General features: G+C 41.4%; 1 protein-coding gene and 1 pseudogene across 1 annotated transcript in view; both read left to right on the plus strand.

Moving 5' to 3' along the window:
- Window positions 1-8150, plus strand: part of LOC127220920 (60S ribosomal protein L7-like) — a 123519-nt pseudogene extending 115369 nt beyond the window's left edge.
- The window catches only part of Ell2 (elongation factor for RNA polymerase II 2), a 68876-nt gene continuing 51266 nt past the window's right edge, over window positions 7979-25588 (plus strand). The window contains exons 1-2 of the mRNA XM_051182761.1: window positions 7979-8298; window positions 24223-24270. Coding sequence (XP_051038718.1) covers window positions 8152-8298; window positions 24223-24270 — 195 coding nt within the window. The 5' untranslated portion in view covers window positions 7979-8151. The remainder of the gene's footprint in view (window positions 8299-24222; window positions 24271-25588) is intronic.

The raw sequence follows: 25588 nt of genomic DNA on the forward strand, positions 1-25588 counted from the left end.
GAAATTTTACTAAATATATTTTCAAATTGTTGTTTGAGCCTCAAATTGTTCATCGTCTCACTAGAAAATCCTATTTCAAACTTCTAGTACAAAGCCACTGTGGTAATTGGTCTGTGTGCTTACTCTCCCTGCTTATCTCTTTTGTTCTCTGTACTTTCCAGATCAAAGTGCCATCAAGCTCCCAAACTGTTGCACCAAACTGTTATACTTCCTGTGAGGTATACAAAGCCAAGACAACTTTCCATGAGTGTGTACCAAATAATAATAATGTCTAAAGAGAAATAATGAATCCAACTTTTTTTTTCCTCCATTCAAAAATGTAACATGTCTGAATGCAAATGACTGAAGTAATATCAAGCTAGGAAGATCTTTGAACTACACAGAAGAACATACACACGTGCACGGGTGCCTGCACATGTATACACACATACACACACACGCACACACACACACACACACACACACACACACACACACACACACACACACACACAGACAGACACCAAAGGTAGCAAATATCAGTGCCAGTATGAGTAGTTCATGGTTGCCATAATTCTAAATAGGAGAGAGGTGTGTAGCCCTTAAGGTGGGCTTGGAATTTGGGAAGACTTCCCAGTTCTTTCTTTCCTTTCTCACCCTCTTGCCTCATCATATCACTTAGAAAGTGTGTTCAATTCCACCACTGTCATTACTCCAAGGTGTAGATTCTCAGGTCTTACACACACATTTTCAAATGTCTGCCAGATATTGAGTTCAACACTAGCTCTAATATAGCCAGCTCTTCTCCCCTTTTCCTTATTTTTCCTATCACATCTCCTAGGAACATGAAAATAGTAATTTCTGGTACAACTCACCTCTCATACCTAAATAGCCTTGCCAAACCAGCCATTCCCCTTGTCATGGAGTCTTTCATGTCCTCCTCTTCCTCTCTGTTCCCATTATTGGCACTTGACTATAGGGTTCATTGTGTTTTGCTTCCTAACTTGGCTTCTTTCTCCAAATATCTCCCATTATCATCTATTACTCATTCCTCATTCCCCAAAATATGTCTAGTTTGAATTAGGGAGCTCCAATTCAAGAGCAACAATGTCCCATTGCTCACAAGTCTGTGCTTCTGTTTTATTTTTGTTTTTTGGTTTGTTTGTTGGTTGGTTTGTTTTCAAGACAGGATTTCTTTGTGTGATCTTGGCTGTCCTAGATATCACGTTGTAGACCAGGTTGGCCTCAGCTGCCTGCCTCAGCCTCCTGAGTGCTGGGATTAAAGGTGTGTGCCACCACTGCCCGGTGAGTATATGCTCCTTAAGCTAACAGGAAAAACTCTCTTCATACTCTCTTGCAAGCACTAGTTAAACCAAAATACTGTCCTTTCCCCACTCATCTCCCACTAGCCCCTAACATCCTTATATTTAAAATGTTTTAATAATTTATCACAGGTACAAAAGTCATTTCCCATGACTGTGACAGTCAGCTGTCAGAAGCATCCCAAAGAATACGTTTATATTACTTCCCAGTTTGAGGGGATATAAAATAGTCCTTCTGGTGGAAAGGCATGGTGGCTGGCTTGGCTCTGCTCACATATCTTTAGAAGGAGTTGACTCACAATTGAGAAGCAAATGGGAAAACAGTTTTTCACCCCCAGGTGTCTCCCCTAGTAGTTACATCTGCTGGTTAGGCCTTACATCCCAAAGGCTCCACCACCCTCCAAAACAGCATCACCAACTGGGAACAGCATTGAGTCCTATGAGCCTGTGGGGGACACTTTGGCTCCAAACAATAATATAAGCTTACACCCCAGTGCTAACTTTTCCATGAAACTTTTTCCTGTGTGCTGAGCTGAATAGTTTCTAGCAATCTAGAACTGCTATGTCATTATCCTTGTAGCTCACCTCCTGGTAGACTTCACTGCCTAGTTCTAGCTCTGTAAATATTGTATCCTAAAAGTATCATGTTGCTTAATTTCCCAAATTTCAAGCAATAGTGGAAGGTCCTCAATAAGGACACTATAAAGGATCAAATACTTGAGTCGGTATTTGAATGACTAAAAATGTGACCTACCACAGCAGTAATTCTAGCCCTCTAAGTTGAATCAGAAAGCTCTTCCAAGTTTCTAAGTGAGCTATGTTTATTGTATACTTTCTGCCACAGTAAGTACTAGAAATCATGTCATAAAGTAAATGGCATTTTCCCATGGAACAAGTGACAACGTTGGGATACTTTTGACCAAAGACACATTGTCAAATAAATCATGTGTATGAATGACATGCGATATAAGCAAACATATGACAACTATAAATCTAATCATTTTGAATTATCATGAGTTTTTTCAAATGGGCACATATGTACTGTACATATTTATACACAAAAAGTTGCAATGCAGCACAAATCATGATTCAGTATTGTTTCAACAGCATCAACAAAACCAGTTCCCAGTGTGCCCATGAGGGGCCAACATGGCATGTTCAGTTTAACTCTTCAGACCTCAAAGCCATGTCCAAAAGGAGACTGCTAGAGTTGGAAAAGAAGTCTGAGATCTGGCCTGACTCTATTACTCATAACATGAATCATACACAACCTCTCTCAGTTTCATTTATCTCAAAAGTACAGAGAGTCTAGAACAATAGCTACTTCACAAAGTTCTAGGAGAAAGAAATTCAGAGATAATATTACTTAATTGCCTCTAAACTATAAAGCCTTATCAAGTAAGAAGCTTACTAGCTTCTTATTGTGAGACATGACTGTAATCTCATCACTCAAGACTGGAGATGGTTTGAGGCACGCCTGGGGCTCTATGTCCAGATCCTATTTCTTGGTGTTGATGGTGTTTGTTCACTATTAGCATATTTAGAGGTGAAAAGCTGGACAGACAAGCAGCGCATTCCCCTTTTGCCTAAACCTTGAATTTATTTGGAGCTGTTTTTCAGCACTGTTCTTAGAATCTATTTGACATTATCTAGGGTTTTCTACTGTGCTGAAAAGCCATAAAGCAATGATTAAGTATAAAAAAGAGATAATGGTCACTGAGTTCCCTTCATCAAGACAAGAGTTAATTTTATTGTTGCTTTGGTATGAAAGTTAATAAATATGACTTTTTCTTTCCAAAGGACACACAACCTCTTAAAGATATCTCTTCAAAGAAAGGCAAAAAAGAAGAGAAAACAACCACAAAATCAGAGAGAAAGAAGCTTATGTCATGTCAGGAAATTTCTGAATGTTTGGAGAAAAACCACAAGAAACAAAGTCTTATGACCTCGGTTTCTTTAAAACACAGAATTGCTCTTGGATTTTGCTTTCATGTTCCTCTCAGGTACAGTGGATGGGACTGAGCTGACTTCTAATTACTCATCACAACCTACCACTGTTATTATTTATTGTTGCTCAAGACTTGCTGGCCATGTTCACCTTGCCCTTGTGATTGCACGCTTTGCCATGTGACTCTTCTTAACCACCAGAGTATAAATTGCTTGGTGCTATGAATAAAGCTGGCTATTGCATGAGTCTTTAGTCTGCCTCATTTATTGACTCCATTCTCCCAGGTCCCACTACCTTTAGAGCAAAAACCAGCTTACAGGGGTGTTAGTGAAAAATGAAGTAATGGATCTCTGGAGAAAAGTCTGTTGTGTTTGACAAATCTAAAAATAATAAAGAAAACCTTGTACACTCACACTACTCAGCTCCCAGTGTCAAGGAAGGAACAGAACAGAAGAGGATGCAAGGATGCTCAGTAGATAATAGGGTACCAAGAGGTTAACCAACTTTCCCTACACCAAACAATTAAGAGTCAGACTGTCCTACGAGGAAGGAACTTTGGAGGCTAAGTATAGAGGAGGATGGTCATAGAAGGATAACCTGTGGGCAGGAGCACGGGCTGCCTGTAGTGATATATTACTTGTAATCTAACAAATAAACCTTGTCTGAAGATCAGAAAAAAAGAGCAGCCAAGCCTCTAAAGAGTTCTTACCTCTACCAAGGCTAAGACCAAAGGGGTACTATATCACTACAGCTGCCTGTACCAGGGTATGAACTTTCTAGTATTCAAGAGGGAGCATGGAACAGGGTATCTGAAGGACTGCCAGGATGGGCTGTCTCTTTCAGACAATTGTTTGACTTGGGCTTTCTTTCTATATATGCCTACAGAAACACTCAACCTCCCTTCCCAACATCCATATGCATACCACTCTTAATCCAACCCTAGATAAACATACACTCTACAGAAATAGAAGTTTGCTGAAACCCACTCAGTGGAAAACCTCTGGTTCTTTTTATCTATATCGCGCTTTAGTCCATCTCAACCCTTTCTAACCATAAACTATTAAAAAAAAAAAAACCCTCATTTTATCTCACTTTATTGTCCAACCTGGCTTGGAACACTTAATTCAACCCCCTCAGCTTCTCAAGTGCTGAGACAGCAGGCTCAAAGACTTTACTATACAGAGAATATACATTAAAATGTTTGGTTATATGCCAATAAAAATCAAAAGGTTCACGTGAAAATTATTGTTGTTGAGATTTGCCTAAAAGTTAACTGTCAACACTGAACCCCTTCAAGCTCACTTAGAATAATCTGCTGGACTAAGAAACTATCAGGTCTTTAAATACCCTCAGTTTACCATAATCTGGTACCACCATTCCCATGACATTTTGTTTGGTCTGTTTCACTTAATTTGGGTACCAAATGGGTCCTGAAGATATTGGAAGTGGTCACTAAATATGCAACAACCAGAGATGAGGGTTGCTCCTACGTGTAAGGGACAGAAGATTCATAACAGTCAGGCAGCCTCTGCTTGAACTACACACATACACATCAGAACCATGGCAAACTCTGGCTCAGATTATCTACCACTATCCTTTCATAGCACTAAGGTGGGTTTCTCCAGTGAAACAACAGTATCTATTTGCTGTGCACAGCACTAGATTAAAAAGCTGACTCAGAACCATCTCTTCCAATTATATTAAGTTAGGCACATTGCTTTTAAATTAGGAGGGTCTCTTTCCTCGTTCACAAAATGAATGTGTTTATCTAGAGTATTATTACAGTAACTGTTATTAGCCTTTGTCTGTGTACCACCTTTAATTATCAGGAATCTACTTGGCCAACAAAAGACCTTAAAAGTTTTGCCACCTCCATAAAACATCTCTGAACTTCTTTCTTTGCATTTTTACAGCTCATCACCAACATACCCAAATTAGCATTTACTAATCTCTAATTGCTTTGCTCTGTGTTGGTTCATTCACATTTATACAGAAAACTCCCCTGGAAACCATAAGATTTAATTTTTAAATTCTCTTCCACAGCATGTTAGACTTAGCTGGCAATCAATGACTAATTATTTAAGCTAAACAAAGACACAGAAAACATGCATACAATGGTAACCATCCCAAAGGGAGACTTTTGTCAGCCTCCTTCAGATTAATTTTCTTTATGGGCAGCACAACTTGACCATCTGATTTGGGTTGGTCTAATCAAGAAGTCTGTTGGACACTGCTTGTGAAGATTGCTTCCATCCCCAGTTGGAAGGCTCAAAAGGGAAAAAGAAAGTGCAAACAAACACTAACTCAATACAACACCATATTATCCATTTAAAAATTTGATTCCCATTAAAATAAGGATTGGGAAAATTTTACCTAGAGTTAAGAAAATCAGATACTAGAAAAGGGAGCAGAAATTAGACATTGAAAGCTACAATGAAAACTCCCCCATTCTTTGGATGTCATCAGAATTCTTTGTAAGAGGAGACTAAGTTAGGAACTCCTGTGGGCAGGGATTTACCCACCGGAAAAGCAGTAGGATACAGGCTTAACTTGTTCTAGTCAAACCTCCCCCATCCCCATCTTCACTCCACCCACAAGTAACTAAGGCTTTAGAAATGTGGTAAGTTTTTCCCTATAGAAGTAAAGAAGAATAAAGAATTCACCCAGAATTCCTATTCAGACTATATTTCACTTAGACATGAAGTGTTTAAATAAGGTACTTTTATGAGGAAATATGAAGCTTTTATTTTTCCCCTCTAAAAGTAAATTTTGTAATTCATCTGTGCTACTGCCTTAATTTCCTTATTCCATGAATTTAAGGTAACTGACACTATATAAATATTAAAGTCAACAGTTGTAAACCGCATGCTAACAGAACCAATACTAAGGGGCTGAAATTAGGACAATTTACAAAGTAGTATCTCCTGATGAAACTAGACTGGACACCCATGCTTTTATTTAATCTCTACACTACAGAAAGGTAATTCCTTGAGACTTGCAGTATAAACATGAAATGCTCAAGGGCTGGGAAAAAAGGGGGATTTACTCAGGTATGGAGTGGATAAGGAATCAAAGGAGATCATAGCACCAACTGTATTTAAAAGCTAAAAAAAAATATTGATTAAATGCCTATAAAAAGAATCCCAGAAAACACATGGTAAGGTTTTACAATCAGACTAACAATGAACATCTCAAATTTTAAAACAAAAAAGGTATGTTTTTATCTTCAAAACAGAATAACTATCCCTGCTTTTTTTTTTTTTTTTTTTTTTTTTTTTTTTGAGACAGGAGCTCAGTTTGTAGCTCAAGCTGACCTAGAACCCTCCACAGTCAATCCCTCAACCTCAGCTCAGATATTGTCTTATTGTGGTATTTTAAAATTAGTATTATTATTCTCTCATACGTTACATCCCAACCTTGTCTTGTGTTTCTGATCAACCAATTAGTTGGCCTTCTCAGGGGAAACCTATTTAGTCTGTCCACACACAGCTTACAGAGAACTGGTTTAACGCCCTCCTCTAGCCATACCCACACACAGCATAAACTACAGTAGAAAGTAAGCCAAGCCTCCTTACACTTTGGCCTCTGCCTCCTCCGTTTAACCTCAATAAGACCTTCTCCTAACCTAAAACCTAGTCAGATTTTCTCACAGTCCTGTCAAACGAAACATACAGATCTCAAACAGACTGAGAGAATAGCTGTCTGTTCTTTTCACGGAGGTCAAGATCAGTTCTCCTCTTCCAGGGCCCTCTGACAGAAGAAATCCCAAACAGCAAAACAGCATGGGTTTCCCATCCCCCATCCCACTCCGGATTAAGAAGACATAATCCGCTGGACGGTGGTGGCCCACGCCTTTAATCCCAGCACTCGGGAGGCAGAGGCAGGTGGATCTCTGTGAGTTTTGAGACCAGCCTAGACTACAAGATCTAGTTCCAGGACAGCCTCCAAAGCCACAGAGAAACCCTGTCTCAAACCCCCACCCCCACAAAAAGGCATAATCCTAATCATATGGTGAGTCCAGGGCATATTCTGTTCCTATAAGACCACACACATATATGAGTTGATTTTGAAAGACCTTATGTTGAACTCTATTGTACCATGGTGACCACGTGAAACACATTTAGTCTTCTGCAGTTGCTCCATACAAATACCGAAGACTACAGCCAACTAGGTAATTCCAAGTCTAGAATAAAGTATAGTCTGTTCCACCCCTCTAGTGAACTTCCTTTTAAGGAAAAGCTCTGGAAACATCCTACGGTATCCGCCCCACAGAGGCACATCAAGGTCCAAAGCGTCTGCAGCTGTCGGAAGATAGAAATCCATACTTGGTCACCTGTCCTGCCTTTACCGGATGGGGATCTTCGCGAGGGACCGACCACAGGGGCAGGTAGACTGTTACTGCGTTCGGTCCACTATTACCCTTCAGGGGCGGGGCTCCGACTGAGACAACCAGACCTGGTAACCTTGACGCCCAATTAGCGGAGGGGGGGATCCCCAAATCGGATCAGCCAATCGCCACAGGCGAGGCAAGACGAGGCGTGACGTCAGATGCGATTAACTCGGCGCATCACCCCGACGTCAGCCTCTCCTCTGTCGGACGTCCCGTCCCGAGCAAAACTCCGGCGACTTTGGGCCCCGCCCCCTTGAGGTGAAGGACGGCCAATGAGAGCGGCTCTCGGGGGATCCAGGCCAATGAGCGGAGGCCAGGGCGGGGCGCGGGCCCGAGGGTGGGGCGGCGGGCCGCGGTGGAAGCCCGAGGTCTAGCTGCGCGCAGTATATGACAGTACGTCAGCAGCGGGATGGCCGTAGCTGTGGCGGCGGCTGCAGGAGCCCGAGCAGCCGCGGCCGCAGTGGAGGCTGGAGCCCGAGCGGCGTCCGCGGTGGCACCCCGGGGAGTTTAAGATGGCGGCGGGGGGGGCGGCGGGGCTGCGGGAGGAGCAGCGCTACGGGCTGGCGTGCGGGCGGCTGGGTCAGGACAACATCACCGTGCTGCATGTGAAGCTCACCGAGACGGCGATCCGGGCGCTGGAGACTTACCAGAGCCACAAGGTGAGCTAGCGGCCGGGCAGCGCTCGGGGAGGCGGCGGCCACTGCGCTCTTTCTGCCCGGCCCCTGGCGCGGCGCCGGTGGGGCGCTGGCTCCCGCTGCTGCTTCGTCGCCCGGCGGCGGAGCGGAGCCGGCCGGGGGGCGCCGGGGCCGGGGGGGGGGGCGACGAGGGCGCGGGCGGGCGGCCCCTGGCGGTGGGGTCGGCCGGGCCTGGGCTCCGCCGCCGCTGCGGGACTTTCCGACGGCGCCCGCGGGTTCCTGCCTTGTCGGGTCCCGAGAGGAGCGCGGCGACCGCCCTACCTACCCACGGAGAGGGCGCGCGCAGCTACCAGTAATGAAGCCGGGGCCGCCGGCAGCCGGCAGCCGGCGGCCCGAGTTTTCAGGGGAACGCCCGCCGAGGGTCTGCGAAGCCGCAGGGCGAGGGGCAGCGGCGCCCCGTGGGGTGAGGACAGAACTTGTGCTCCCCGGGACTTGGACACACTGGCACCCCGCGTGTAGGCGGGAGTGTACACCGTGTACTCGGGAAGGCCAGGACACGGGCGCTGCGGGGAGGGGGAGGGGACGGGGGGGGGGACACACCTTGCACTCCCCGGGACTCGGGGACACTGGCACTTTGGGGGCTGCCGGAGACGTCCCGCGTCCCGTATGGCAGCAAAGCGACTTCGCATCCCGGGGAGAGACACCAGAAACCTCAAACACAACTGGGAACTGGGAACAGGACGGCAGGTTCTCGGGAAAGGAATTCTCGGAAGCCTGGCGTAGCCGAGAGGCGCGCCTCGTCCTGCGGGGCTGAGTCGCTGTCGTGGGCGAGCAGCGAGCCCGGAGGTTGTGGGGAGACAGGGGCCATTCTGAGCAGAGACTGCGATCTCTTTCTGGACCCCAGAGAGAAACCTGAGGTGTCCCTCTCTAACCATACTCCCAGCGCCTGTCTGCTACGGGAAGGGGCTCAGGGGCACGTAACCCGCAGTTGGGAGTCCAAACCCAGGAACACTTTCACACTTAAAGAGTAGGGCACCAAAAGACACTTAACTACCTGGGGATACAAGGAAGCCGATTAGGGCCATGTAATAGGGGGATATGGAGTAGAGAGACGAAAGTGGACACATTGTCGAAGGAAAGGCTATACCATATGTGGGTCCAGTCACATTTTGTTCAGAGAGATGGAAAGAGCTACACCCGATGGAGCTTTCAGAAATAGCTCAGTGCCTACTAAAGAATATACTCCAGTTCATGTCATAAAACAGGCAGTTAGGCAGAGGGACACCCTACTTAGACAAAAGTGGAGAAAAGAATTAACATCTGTTGAGCTCCCACTAGTGTCAAGCACTTTAAATGCATACGGAGAAAAATAGTCCTAGGCAGAGCCACCAGAGAGGCAGAAACCTGGGCCAGCAGAGCTTCCACAGGCTCCCACACACATGCATACACACAGAGGCGGGCACAAACAATTGTGTACATCTTGGGAATATATGAGTTCACATCGCAGGGTACTTATAAACAGAGAAGGGAACCTTCGACTCTCGGGAGTCTCCCAAACCATTGGTTGGACACATGTTATGCACTGAGAAGCATATGGTGAGAATCGTCACAGGCTTTGAGGAGGATGGAAGGAGGGTGTCCGAGAAGTGCAAGCGCAAAGAAATATACCTTCTTAATGTCCCGGGAGAATACCTCAGATATGGCTAGGAGACCAGTAAAGACACAGGAAAATAGAAGAAATTCCAAACCGAATGTGCCAGTATCTACTCTCCAGACAAGTTCACCGGCAAGAAAGAGGCCAGCACCGGCATGGAGTGGGAGGCCCATATGGGGAAAGCCAGATGTACAGGCAAGCATAGGGGCCAAGGCTGACAGTGGAGAGAAACTCAGCTCTGCAAGATGGAGAGATAAGGTTGTAGGTTCTAAGGGAAGGGCATAGAAAAGAATGACTGTGGGAAGAAGGTAGGTCAGGGACGTAAGGAGCCCAGACCCCAAGTAAAAGCCAAACAAAACAGATTCGGGGATAGGAAAGATGCAATACAGTGGGGTGGGAAGTCCCCTGCAGGAAGGGGAGGTCAGTCAGCCACTTTGGGAGACAACAGGCAAACAGTACAGTTAAATAGTGAGATTGTACCACACACTGTTGGGAATTGAAGAAAAGAGAAGTGCCCAGGATAACTGAAGTGACAGAAGCCCCAATGCCCGCTGGTCTGCATGTCCCCGGGAGCCCTAGAAGGGAGTTTTCTTGCCTTCGTGTAGCCTTTGCTTCTGCCTGGTGTTTCCACGGGGCGTTTAGTTTTTCAGGGTGTTTGGAGTGGTCAGTTCACTTTCTGTTTACATGTCAGTATCTTTCCAGATCTAAAATTGCTTCTCTGTCAACCCTGTTAGTTTATTATTTATATTTTTAATGTTGCTTGTTTTAATTAAGATACTGAAGTCAGTGGCTTTGTTCTTAACTGTCCTTAATGCCTGTTTCTGTCATCACTGGTTTTCCCTTCCTGGCATGTAAATTAATGGCTCGGATCAGTCTCCACTTTTCTAAATGGGAAGCCTGCTAGATTAAATTAGCCTTAGAATTCCGATTCTCCTGAAAAACTGGTGAGAGGAACTGTGGTATGCTTCGGGTGGGGGCTGTCGAATAAGCTGACTTAGCCCTTTCTTTTGGATACTGCTTGTCCCTGAATTAACCAGCTCCTGGCCTTAGTTGTGTCACTTAAGCCATACTTTTTTTGTTGTTGTCGTTAGAGGCTTGAAAGTGGAGTCTAACCGAGGGTGAAAATGACAAACCTGGGCTCTTCTCTACTGACACTTACTGCAGGGTTCTCTGGAGTACATGGCTTGATTCTCCCATGGGCTTGCCTGGGTGCCTCTCCTGGTTCAACCAGACCAAGGCTTCCCACCTGGCACAGTAACAGTTGCTAGCAGTGGGCATCAACCTGAACCCTTTCATCCTCCAGTGGAAGGGTATTTATTTGGTGTTTTTCACTTCCCGTCATAAGCAGTAACTGCTGTTTGAGACTGCTGGCTTGTGGTAGATAACAGGAGGAAAGTTTAGGGATAGTTCATCTTACCGTGTCTCTGGATTGGGGGGTGACTTATTTCCTACATAAAACCGCTCCTGAAGGAGTAGAGGAGGGTACTTGATGACAAACGGTTACCAAGAAGCTTCGACATAATAAAAGAAATGTTGAATTTTAAAAATAATTTTCTCAGAGCCAAAAGTGTTAACTTTATTTGCTAAGTTAAGCATCACGAGTTCCCCCTTCCTCCATATTGTTTTATCTGTTACATTTGCTCTTCTAAATAACTCTCTTGGCATGGGGCTTCATGGAAGTAGAGTTAGGAATTTAGAAGCTATGATATAGGCAAAATGTATAATCCTATTGATATAATCAAGCATGTATACTGAGCTCTGGGTTCTCAGGACTCATGGAAACAGCATCCCATGGAGATACTGAAACCTTGGTTGTCTCAGAGCACACAAAACTTGATTTGACTTTGTTACTGAAGTTTTCTATTTTCAGAGAAGAAATTTGGAGAATCTTTGTAAATAGGCATGGGAATGCTGAGAGTTACAGGTGGAATGAATGTGTGCTAGAAGTTGCTTTTCACTTACATTGAATATGGAACCAGTTTCAAAAAATGCTTATATATAAAATAACTGGAAATTTTTCATGATTTAAAGGAAAATTCAGATGTTTTAATACAAGCTTTGTCTGTCTAAACTTAGATGCCTTTGGCTTTGAATTAAAAGGACAAGGAACCAGCCCCACATTGGTGGCACACGCCTTTAATCCCAGCACTCGGAAGGCAGAGGAAGTCGGATCTCTGTGAGTTCCAGGCCAGCCTGGTCTACAGAGTGGGTTCCAGGACAGGCTCCAAAGCAATATAGAGAAACCCTGTCTTGAAAAACAAAAACAAACAAACAAACAAAAAAGACAAGGAACCAAATCATGTTAAATTACAGTTTTATGGTCTGTGACTGTGTGGTCTTCCTGTGCTCAGCTTATATTACTATTTCATATTTCCCCTAATGTCAAACTATATATAAAATTAAAATACATTTTAGCTGAATTCTGTACTAACATAGCTTTCTTTCTTTCTTTTGACATTTTGTATAATTTAAAAAAAATCTCAAAATGCTGTTTTTAGATTTTGTTATTGCTGAACCCATCAACTTGGCCTTTTATTTTTATGTTTTAGATTCCCAGGCCTCACATTGAATGTAGGGCCTCACACGTGCTAGGCAAGCACTCTCTTTACCACTGCACTATAGCCCCAACCCCTTTTGGAGAAAGAATCTCATGCATTCCAGGCTGGCCCAGAAAATGCTATAGAGATGAGGATGGCCTTGAACTTCTAATCCTCTCATACCATCCAAGTACTAGGATTACAGGTCATGTGACACTACCCACTGTAGTAGTAGTGCTAGGCCAAATACTCTTCTCCCAACTAAGCTGTATTCCAGGGGCCAATCTCATGCTTCTTTCCTTATTCTGTCTTTTGTTTTGTTTTGAGGTAGGGTTTACTGAGTTACTAGAACTGGCCTTGAATTTACTCAGTGGTTCAAGCACACCTTGAAGTTGTAATTTCCTTCCCTTAGCCTTGTATAAAAATGTTTGCATAAAGCTTCAAAAGTAACCAGGTGATGGTGGCGGCAGCATACGCTTTTAAACCAAGCACTCGGGAGGCAGAGGCAAGAGGATCTCCAAGAGTTCCATGGCAGCCTAGTCTGCAGAGTGAGTCCCACCCAAGACAGCCAAAACTATACAGAGAAACCTTGTCTCAGAAGACAAAAAGCAAAAAGCTTCAGAAGTGGTTGGCTCAAAAATATGCTTTCTCAACTATGCCTTAAATGTCTAACATGGCTGTGTTTGGACACACAGATGTTCATTTTCCATCCCTGAAGATCGGGTAGCAGCTGCCTTTGTGTAGGAATCATTTAATTCTTTTGTCAGTTTTATTAGTCTGAAATTATTATTGACTATTATTTTGCTTTGATCATTGTAGTTTAGAAAAAAAATGTTAGTTTGAAACTTTTTACACGTGTGCTTAATTTTGAGTGAAGAGTTCAGTATCTGAATTTTTTAAATTATATATTATTTATAATCAAAACATACTGTCTTAAATTAGCCTCGCATGTCATTGTCCTTCCTAGAAGCTCCAGGTAGTATGTAACTTGATCCTTTTTTCTTTAGTCCTTGCTTCAACGAGGTGGTGGTAGGACAGGCTTCTATGCCTGAGGCTTTCAGCAGTTTTTTCAGTAACTGATTTACTGTGGGTTAAGACATAGAAAATAGGGGGCTGGAGAGATGGCTCAGTGTTTAAGAGCATTAGCTGTTCTTCCACTAGATAGACCAGGCATCAATTCCCAGCATCCATATGGCAGCTCACACCTGTGTAACTCCGGTTGCAGGGGATTGGACAGCATCACATAGACATGCATGCAGGCAAAACAGCAATGTGCACAAAAGTAAAATAAGTAAATCCTTTTTTAAAAAGACACAGAAAATAGCTATCCCATGCTTCCTTCTTCTTGCTCCCAAATAACAATGTCTATTAATTTTCAGCAGTCTATTTTGTAAACCCAGAAGATGTTCTTCTCCAGCTGCCACTCAGGTTCTAGACTTGCTGCCACGGCAATGCCAGTGTTGTCAGATGTATTTATTGAGTAAAACCATGAGCTCTGTTGTAGATTCCACTTGTTTAGTTTCAAAAGTGTAGCGAGCTTCATTTAAATGTTACCTACTTTTATCCTCAACCCATTTTCAGTCAGCACTTTATCTTCACATGCTCAGTTTCTAAACAAGGAAAGATAACTTCATGCCCCAATTCTGTACTGCTTGAAATGTTTATCCAAGTGACTCAGTTCTTGGTGCAAAGTAAGTGCTCCTTCCTGAAGAAAAGTGGTAGCCAGATTGCCTAAAAAGATAGCCAGGGAACCTTGGCATCCGGATCGGGAGGAGAGAAAAGGATCATATGTGAAGGTTTGGAACATGTTCAGGAAAAGAATTTGAAAGGAGTATAGAATTCTTGGAATGGCCTTGCAGAGAGGCCTACCAAGGATAGTCCCTAGATTCAGCCTTTTCATTTGTACCTTTCACATTCAGGGAAGGTTATAGAGGCTGTATCACTTTTCAGACCATTGGTTTAGGGCCAGAGGAAGCCAGTGCTGGATCATTTTTTAACAATTTGCAGTGAACCTTTTCTTTGCCATAAAGAAGCTCTGGAGTTGGCATCATCAACCAGCCATTTGGGGACAAACATATGTGGAATGTTTGACAAGATATACCTAAAATATGGTATGATGGGCATTTCTGCTTTTACAATAAAGAAAAAAAGCATGTAATAGAACCTCACATTTGACTCTCCTACATACCACACTGCTGTACAGAACATATCCTATGACCTAAGCAGAAATGTAGAAAAGCCAGTCTGGAAGATAATATAAGAAATTATTGGCTGTGTTTCTACTGCCAAATTAAAGCTAAAAGACATGGCATAATTCAGGTCAGGTTCTCTCTGTCTTTGTTTTATTAATTTTTTTCATCTTTTAAAAAGATGTCCTTTCTATTTTACTAAATTGCTACCATCTGTAATTCCTACTCTGGTGAATAAGTTCACCAGAGGGTTAGGGTTTAAGAGCTTCTACTAGTATTTTGCCATCACGGTCCAAACCTCTCTCAATTGCTGTGCCTGTGTAACAGAAGACATGGGAAGATCGTATTAATCTACCTGCTACTTAAAAACTCTTGAGTCAAACCAGCACCATGCATTGACCTCTTCTGGCATTATTAGGCTACTGCTTTCATAGTCATGACATCCTTAGACTAGCATGGATTTCTTTGCTTCCCACGGTCTTTTGTGTTATTAGTTTAGAAATAAGCCTTGGGTGTTAAAGGACTTGAGCATTAAGATTTTTAGTGACTAGAAGCTGGTCTGGGAGACCACATCTCCATCCGACAAGTGTCATGGATAAGGAAGGAGCAGTGATAGAGCAGCTGGGGTAGTTTCTGAGGATTGCCAGAAAGGACCTATTTCTCTTAAGCCGGAGTGAGGGAGGAAAAACAGCTGGGTTAAGGGCACACCCGGGGATTGGAGCAGGCAGATTACCTTATTGAGTAGTTTGGACTTTGTTCTTCATTACTGTGGAGAGACTGAGTGGAAATTTAAGGTGCCCCAAGCAGTGCCGAGTTTGATGTTCAGAATGATTGTAATGTGAATGTGGAAATAAGGAGATTAATTGGGAAGGAATATGGTGGTCCAAGCCAGAGATGATTGTGCAGATGACTTTAAAGGAAGAAAAGCAAGTTGGAATTTCTTGGCATTGATAATAGTCAGGGAATCAGAGACCCTGTCTAGAGAAGGGGTGGGTGGGGGGAGGGAGAGGAGAGGAGAGGAGAGAGAAAATCTGAGGCAGATAGGTTTGATATACCTTGCCTGTTCCTCCAAAGGATGGAAATTGTGGATGTTGTTGGTGTTTTAAGTAGAGTTGGAATTAGAAAAAACGAAGTTGGTTTGAACACTTTTGCTTGTATTTTTAATATGGCTATCATAGGACATAGGAAATACTGACTTTAGCATGAAATTGAGAACTTTTGTGGTTTCTGTCATTAGTGATTACTGAAATTGAGTAATTCCATTTTTCATACCTGAATTAACATATTCAGGGTCACTCTGGAATACCTTGATTGCTGAAGGCCCTAAGTATATGCTAGCCCTACTTCTTCCCAGATTACCTCTCAATGTTTGGGTGGGGTGTCTTAGTTTTGGCTCTGGGGTGGAATTAAGCATGCACTTGCTGTCCTGTTGAGCTGTCCCCCCGGAAACACTTATCCTCACACACGACTGGAAGAGAGAATGTGTGTTAAGAGTTAAGCACTGTAAGGAACTGATGCAGTGTTCTTAGTTAATGAAGGTAACCTTGGCTTAAGGACTGTTAGTAAACAGCAAGCTCATTGAAGGGTAACACCAGGCTTGAACTTGTAAGATTTGCCTAGAGCAGCAGTTCCCTTCCTTATGCTGCAACCCTTTAATATAGTTTCTCATGTTGTGGTGACTCCCCCAACCATAGCATTATTTTATTGCTGCTTTATACAGTGATTTTGCTACTGCTATGAATAATAATGTAAATATCTGTGTTTCCTGGTGGTCTTAGGTGACTCCAAAGGGGTTTTAACCCACAGGCTGAGAACCACTTGCCTGGGAATTTAATATGCTTGTCTGGATAAGTAACTGTTAGTGTGTCTTTAACATTTTATTACATACTTATTATATGTTTGCCTGTGTATGTATTGTGGATATGATTGTGACAAGGCACACTTGTAGAGATCAGGGGACACCTTATGTGAGTCAGTTCTCTTTTTCCACTGTAAGTGTCCTAGGGAACAAATTTAGGTTGTCAGGTTTAGTGGCAAGTACCTTTACCCAATGGGCCATCTCCCTAGCCTATGTGTATCTTTAGGTAACAGCATCATTGCTTCGGGTTCTATGTAAGAAACTATGCTACTTTAAGAGATCAGGAAAGTACCCATGCCATAAAAACTCAGTTGGGTATTTTTTCCCCCTGTAATGAAAGATTAATAGATAGGAGCTACAGTAACAACTACCATATATGTAGTTCTACTATATATTCATTCTGCAGTTTTATTCATCTTTTGTCCTACCTAGGAATAAATAGCCCTTGCCATTAGTAAAGTGGTTGTCATTTAATAGAAGTAAATAAACATGGAAACACACACACATACACACTCATCTGTGTTAAAGGGAAATTATCAAAAGGGAGAGTGTATGTATGAAGATAGTGGTATCTTCACTTGTCATCTGCTGAGCCTGCTGTCTTTACCACACCCCTGAAAATTGTACCTGACCAGGTGTCCTACATCTCCATCCCTGTCTTCACATAATCAAGGCAGTCTAGGAAGACAGGCTGACCATGCCTCTGTATTAAAAGCAGTTGCAGGGTTTTCCTCCCTCTCTCCTCTGTCCTCTGCCAACCATCCTGTGCTCAGATCTTCCCTGCATGTCATCACAGGTCCCAGCTCTCCTGTCCATTTACTCTCTGTAGGTGAGTTCAGCTAGTTCTAAAGATTTAAATATGAGCTATATACTAATGAATTGCAAATGTTTATCTCTAGATCACACCTTCTTAAAGTGGGTGTGGTGGCCTATGCTTACAATCCTAGTACACGAGAGGCAAGATTATCTATACATACTTGTCTGCATAGCAAGTTCCCTAGCTCAAAACTATGAAAGCAAGAAAAAAGAAAAAAAGCTTTATTGGCCAAGCATGGTGTCACATGGAGATCTCTGAGTGAGTTTGGGGCCAGCCTTGTCTACATAGTGAGTTCCAGGACAGCCAGGGCTACATTATGAGAACCTGTCTTTAAAAACAAACAACAAAGAAAACAAACAAAACAAAAGGCTTTATTCAACTTTAGGTGCTTGTAACAAATTATCAACATTTAATTGACATCTCAAATTTGTAATCAGGTAGCTCTTCTACTGCTTGACAGTAATTAATTTTAGGGATTTTCCAGCATTCACCATCTTCTCTCTGCCTTGACTTCACTCCTGGTACCACCCTTAAACCCCATTTCAGTTAATGACCACATTTTCTAGTTGTCTAGAACTTAACTCATAGCCCTTTATTTGTCTCCTCTTGGTACATTTGATCTATCAAGTCCTGTCAGTCTTGAATTATCTAGAATCTGACCCCAGCCATCATCACCATTCCAGTCCTTGCCCATCATTGCTCTCTGGGACCACTATTCTCCCCATGGCCTGTTGGACCCAGCCTCACATTGGAAATTACAAACTTTCCCAGTGTCAACTCCTGTAATGGCTCCCTTTGTGTCTTAGCTGCTACAGATCTTTTAACCTTTTTCTGTATCACTACTTCTGTTCCAGGAGTATGACTCCTGGGGACAAAGCTCTATTGGCCTTTATTTATAAGTTACATTTGGCATTAAGCTTATTATACAATTATAAAGCCAACATTGGATTCCTGAGGGGAAATGATGGGATTATGCTTCAAGAACTGTTGGAGAAGTCAGGACCACAGTAACTTTCTGGCTGGTTTTTCAGCTCAGACTCTTGTCTTCCATGTCCACCTAAGAGCTGTTTCAAATCTTAACATTTAGGACAATGTATTTTTTTTTTAATTTGGCCTGTGTTGAATAACTAAACTTTTCAAAAGCTTTATTTCAAAACAAGGAATACATTATGTGAAATTGGTTATTTTACTCTTTTATAATTTAGCTGTAATAGCTAAAAAGAAGTCACTACTTTAAATGTTGTATAATCTTGGTTCTCCCAAATCTGTAAAAAAAAAAAAAAGGGGGGGGGAGGTAGTTCCCCTCATATCTGAGGTTGGATTGACTCACTAGGCAAAATAGAAGATTGGATTTGTGAAGCTTAGTGATTCTGGCATCTACTGAAGGATTTGAGGCAAAGAAGAGTGTTTGTGAATTTTATTCAGCCCAAGAAACCTGAGCTTTGTTCGTTTGTTCCTGAAGGTCATGTCAGAAACTAGGGTTACACAGAAAAACAAATATCACTTAGTATAATCATGTAGTGAATTCTAGAATTCTTTTATGGCTTTGATATCTTTTTGAGTACTTGGAAGTATGTGAACATATATATCTTTGGTCATAGATCTTGTAGCATTAACTCAAAATGGTAAACATGAGGAGTTACCCAACTTTTGAGTGTTGTCTACACCAGGGTTTCTTACACCTTCTCCACTCATGAATCCTTCTTGTCCAAAAAAACTTTTTACATGCCCCTAGTATATAAATCAAACATTGATGATAAATTATAACAAAATCTACCTTTTTGTTTTAAGACAATTCTTTCGTGTACATATAATTTTACCACTTATTAAAACAAAACCACTTATTTTTATTAATGTATGATTTCATATGCTTGTTTTTACACAAAGAATTGAAGTCTTAGTAGAATCTTTGGTGCTGCAGGATGTAGACGTCTTCAAAGTTTTTCAGAGTTTGCCATTATTCTTATTTTAAAATTGTAGAAATCCTACCCTAATCCCAAGTCAAGAGTCTGTCTTCTATAACTAAATGTTTACATTTCAGTAAGTACAGAAAACTTTTTTGCTGTAGTATATACACAAAAAGCACTACAGTTCCTAGCACATAGCAGTTTTGAATACAAGGTGAGATGTTTCAAGTGGTGTCCATTGACACTGTGTTGACAGCATGCACAATGCATGTAAATGTATCTATTGTGTGTTCAGAGCCAAGACTGGCATGTAGTCATGTGTTCCAACACAATATGAGGTTGATTTTCATAACTGAAAATAACTTTTATCATTGAATGTCCAGAAAGCTTTTACTATTGAAGGTTTTTTCACTCCTCCCCCAAATGATAATCAATTAAACCCTAGAGCAGTGATTCTCAACCTGTGGGATGCATCCCCCTTGCACACCTCTATCTCCAAAAATATTTACATTACAGTTGATAACAGCAAAATTACAGTTATGAAGTAACAATGAAAATAAATTTATGGATGGGAGTCATGACAACATGAGGAAACTACATTAAGGGGTCGAAGCATCTGGAAGGTTGAGAACCACTGTCCTAGAGTTACTTGATTTTTCAAGAGCCACTTGCTATAAATATTTAATTAAAGCTAAATAACAAAGAATGAAGCTGCATCAAAACCCATTCCTAAATGGGAATTTAATAAAAAAAGAAATAAGAAGGAAAAGGAAACAAACTTGACTGCTCCTAGGTATGGTAGAGGAGATAGTTTATTGTAGATATGTGGGGGAGCATAGCCAGAGGCAGATACATCTGGCAGAGTGGACGTGACCCTGAGTCATGTGGGAGAGGGAGAGAGAAGGGAGAGGGGAGAAAGGGGAACTAGGTGTAGAAGTCTGGAGGCCCAAAGGTAAAAAGAGAGGGCAGCCAAAGTGATTGAGCTAGAGAGTTTAGGTAGGGCACAGAGATGTGCTATCCAGAAGGGCCCTGTGGGGCCTGAGGGATGCTGGGAGAACCTGACAGCTAGAGTCCGTCTTGCACCTAAGCCATTTGTCCAGATTTGAAACCTAACAGGAATATATTTAGTGGATTAAGCATTATTTATTGTAAATATGCATGCTGCATCCATCATATTGAACCACCTAGAATTATCGTTTTAAATTGTCATATGTTTTATATTTTTATTTATTTATTACTTTTTTCAAGACAGTGTTTCTCTTTATAGCCCAGGCTGTCCTGGAACTCATTCTGTAGACTAGGCTGACCTCAAGAGATCTGTCTGCCTCTGCCTCCCAAGGGTTGGGATTAAAGATTGTGGTTGCACCACAAGCACCACCACCTAGCTTTGTGTTTTATTTTAAATGATTTGAGCATTACTCTTTTTCATATATGTGTGTGTACATATACCCATACAACTCTCCTATGCTGGCATGTAAGAAGACAAGAGTTTGACATCAGATGTCTTCCTTAGTCAATTTTTTCTATCTATCTATCTATCCATCCATCCATCCATCTATCTATCTTATCTATCCAGTGCAGGTTGCAGTTAATCAGGCTAGCCAATCAGGCCATGGTTTCAGCTATCATCATCTCCAGTGCTGGAGTTACAGGCATGCATGACCATGCCTGATTTTTTTGTGGGTGTAGGATATCTGAATCCAGGCCCTCATGTGTGTACCATAAATACTTTATCCACTGAACCATCTCAACAGCCCCAAACATCACTCTTTTTAACAGTTAACTGGGCAAAACAAACAAACAAACAAAAAGGACCACTTGAACAACAACAACAACAAAAAAAGCTAACATGTTTGAAATAACTGTAGAGGGCAGCTGGCAGCTTTCTTTTTTTTTTTTTTTTTTTTTCCTTTTTGGTTTTTTTGAGACAAGGTTTCTCTGTGTGTATATCTAGCATCCTGGAACTCCCTTTATAGACCAGGCTGGCCTCAAATTCTCAGAGATCTGCCTGTCTCTGCTGAGATTAAAGGCATGTGCCACCATCATTCACCAAGCAACATTTACTCTTAGAACTTGTGTTTCTGATAGCAAGTCTAGTTTGGAGAGGTTTTGTTAATAAGTATGTGTATGTCTGCTTTGGCAGACAGTGGGTAAGAATCGCCTTGGGCTATGGGCTGTATGGTGAGAGTGGTGTTCAACAGGGATGTCTAGCCATCTAATACTTAGAGAGGAAGGCCTTTATTTGGTTGCCAGGTGATAAATGCTGAAATGGGCATGAACCTCGGAAGGAGACTAAAAGCTTAATTTGAGGGAGTCTGGGGCAGACTGACTGGAGTGGATGTCTGCTAGCCCTGGGGTCACCTTAATATCACTTTTCTCTTGGTGACTGATACTCATGCTATCAACACAGCTTATCATTCCACCTTGAGAATGTCTGCGGGTTCGCCATCTCCTGTTGGTTTCAAATGGAAGTCATACTAATTGAGTCCTTTATCACCACTTTCAGAGTATTCTAAAGCAATCCTGGAACTGGTTTCAAAGTCATTTTCCCAATTTTCCCAGCTTTCCCCTACCCTAACCCATTTTTCTTTCTGTTTTCAAAGCTGCCTTCCTTCCAAAAAATAATAACAATAATAATAATACTTCTTTCAATAACTTTCCTTTTTCCTTCCTTTTTTCAGATCACTGTCTTCCTCAGAAAAGTGTAAGCCTCTAATTGCTAGCACCTTGAAGACAGGCTTAGATATCATCAGTGAGAGTAAGAAGGGTTGGGATAAGGTGATACATTTTTTGAGCAGTGCCCTTAAAGTCTGAAGTTTAAGTTGTCTTGCCTCTTCTGTGGTAGATCGAAACTAAAAGCAAAGACATATCAAGGGCAGGTGGGACTCATGACTCTAGTTTCTGCCCTCTGTTTGGTTTCAGTTATATAAGAGTTCTATGCTACAGGCGTACCCTCTGCCCACAGTGACCATTACTTTTTTCCTGAAGAAACACTTTCCCTTGAGCATGATTTTTCTAATCAGCAAGTCAAGATCTACCTTTCCCATAGTCCCTTTGGCTTGTCTTTTCTAGTATCTGTTCTAAGTCAGATGTTCCACTTCCATGGAGTTCTTACTTTGTTTCCTGGTAAACTTAACCTAGTGCTTGATCATTCTCAGGGTTTCCCCTCCTAAAATGTGAACGCTGGCATGGAGGGTTAGGCCCCCATGGTCTCATATCTCTCACAGCAGATGTGTGTGGAGGACAAGGTAGTATGAGAAAAGTCGGGTGAACTAATAAGCCAAGTCCTAGGTCCTGTTAGTGCTTGTCAGTCAATGACCGCTTACTGCTACTGGGTTCCTACTGACTGTCCTGTAGACAGTAATAAGCAGCCATCTTCAGGAAGACAGCTGGGGAATGGAGAAGAGATCCAGTTGTCATCATACGGGAATAGCAGGCCTACCGGGTGGGGCTGATCTAGAATGAGGAAAGAGCAGGTTCTGGCTTTTGAAATAAGGGCTGGTATTTCTTAGCACAAGGAAGAGGGAATATGCAGTGGAGAAGTCAGCAATTTGAGAATAGTTTATATTTAAATGGCACAGAACAGTTGATGAACTTGATGGGGAATTTCAGCTGCAGCATGTGAGCTGGAGTCCAGGGCAGCTCTGATTTGGTGCTGTAGTTAGGGGAGTCCAGGTGCAGGACGGACACAAAAATGCTGAAAACTTGGGAACATACTATGGAGGGTCACTCTGATTCCCCAAGAAGAATTGCTCCCCAGGCTCTGTGCTCGTGGTATATCTATTTCAGGAAGAGTAAGGCTAGCCAGGGAAGATAGAGTTTGGTGGCGATTCAGCCATGAAAGAAAAGTAATCCATATTTTTCTGTTTTCATGAGAGCCTATGAACTAGAATGAGTCACTGTTGACTTTTTTTTCTCCCAAAATAACAATAACAATTGCTTTTAATCTTTTTTTTTTTTTTTTTTTTTTTTTTGGTAAGAGCCTTACTTCTTCTACACCAAGAAGTGAATTTGTCACCTGGAAACATTATGATTCTTTCCCGAGATCTAAAGTTAAATATCACCTTATAGGGGTAGACTTGAAATACCAATGTCTGGTATAATGTTTCCCCGGGACATTATCCATTTCTACAAATAATAATGCCACTTTATTGTATACTCTGATATTCCTATCATTACAAGAGAGAGAGAAACCCACTCTTTCTTTCCTCTGATAAGCTCAAATCTGCCAAGGGTTTAGGAAAGTAATAGAAGTGTGGGTGCTTGTGCTGAAGGAAGCACATAAAGGCTTCTCTTTATTTCAGGTAGCATGAGACGGATACCACCATTTTCACTTTTGTTCATTGGGTTTGAATATAAGGGAATGAAAGGTACTTGACAAACTGTTTCATAAAATACTAGTCAAAAAAGAAAAAAAAAAAAGAACAAAACAAAACCAAAAAAACAAAGCAGTTCTCAAGAAATTATCCCCTCCTAGTAAGGGTCCTGTGAGTGAATTGGCAGCTTTTTTTTTTTTTTTTTTTTTTTTTTTTTTTTTTGACTCCCAAGTAAAAACTAGTCTAAAATGGAGATGGGGGAATGGAGAACTACAGTTGATTTCTGGGTATTTAAGATTTTATATTTGTGCCATTCTGTTGAGATTTTTTTTTAATGTTCCTCCAATCATCATTTCCCTTTTCCCACTCAAATTAAAAATAGGAAACAAAGAACTTTTTATGAAAGATTGAATTAGTGTAATTTTTTTTCTTGCAATCATGTCAATCAATGTGTAATCATGATTGCTATACTACCAAAATCTCTTTTGGTTGTATTAACCATAGGAATGTGAGCAGCTCATCGACATGTCTTCCTGTAATTGCATGCTAACGACGCATGTAATAAAAAGCATTGCTTTCATACTGTGAGACGAAGAAAGCACAAGTTTAAGGTTTAACTAGTTAGTTCTGTGCCATAGTAACTAAAGTTTACCTGTTTTCTTTTTTATAGAATTTAATTCCTTTTCGACCTTCAATTCAGTTCCAAGGACTCCAAGGGGTGAGTACTAAATTTAGGAAAAACTATTTGTCTCTTATACCCTAAAACCTTAAAATTTTGCTTTCATTTTATTCTCAATATAATCAGTCACATATTTTGTGAGCTTCATGACTAACTGAGACTTTCTGTGTCATGTTTAAGGTGCTTAAATCCTCTTTATGTAAAAAAAAAAAAAAAAAAGAAAGAAAGAAAAAAAAAATTCAGGGCCCATTATGGAGTTTCTTGCCCTTGAATCTTTTCATTGAAGATTGAACACACAATTTTATGGAAATATATTGTATTTACCATAACTAAACAAAGAATTTCATGCAATTTAGGACTATAGTTGTTCATATTATTTTGCTAAGATAGGCAGTTTTGTATGTCTGTTTTATTCTACACTCTGGGTGTAGCTTGGAGGTGGTATGTAGCAAAACCAGTAAGAATAATGTGTAATTCTTTATTAAATGGACCTGTGAATTTTGTGTTTTTAATAGATAATTAACTTTATAGGTATAGCATTGGTGTTAGTTTTTAATTTTTTAGATTTATTACTTTTATTTTACATGTGTTAATGTCCTACTTGTGTGTATATATGTGCTTCACATGCATGCTTGATACTCTTGGAGGTGAAAAGAGGATGGCTAGAGTTGTGGATGGTTGTGAGCCACCACATTGGTGCCTGGAAAGGAACATGGGTCCTCTGCAAAAGCTGCAAGTACTCTTAACTGCAGAGCTATCTCTTTAGCCCTGCTATTACTTTTTATTTGTTGCTATTGGTATTTAACATTAACAAACTAAATAGATGTTATTTTGCTTCCTTGCTTGAATTAATAAGTATCTCTATTCTTATATGCTAGCACATGGCCATTTAGATTACCCAGAAGTGGATGTTAGGGCTTCTAGAGAAAAGGCAAGTTCAAGGAGGATGACCATAATCTTAATCACTGTAAATCTACAAATGGGACTTTTTATAACATCAGAAATATGAAAATGTGTCTATGTGACTAAATGCAGTCTTTCCAAACCTTAAAATTTGAAAATCTTTGGAACCAGATTAGTTATACCATTCAGTGGACTAAGAGTCTAGTATTTCTGAATCTTTTGTATAATGCTAACTTGAAGGAGATGTTTGTGTGGATATCAGCTCTGCTTCTACATGACGGCTTTACAATGAAGTCCTTTCTTCCTCTTAGTAACTAAGTGTGCATGGATGCGATCCTAAATGAAACATTCTTCTGAACTTGGTGTATAGCCTTCTAGGTGCTGATCACTTACTGTGTGCTCATTCTATACTTTAGGGATTATTTCAGTTTTTTTTTTTTTTTTTACAGCTTCT

Source organism: Phodopus roborovskii, unplaced genomic scaffold (assembly GCF_943737965.1).
Source record: "Phodopus roborovskii unplaced genomic scaffold, PHOROB, whole genome shotgun sequence".
In the NCBI taxonomy this organism is placed as follows: Eukaryota; Metazoa; Chordata; class Mammalia; order Rodentia; family Cricetidae; genus Phodopus; species Phodopus roborovskii.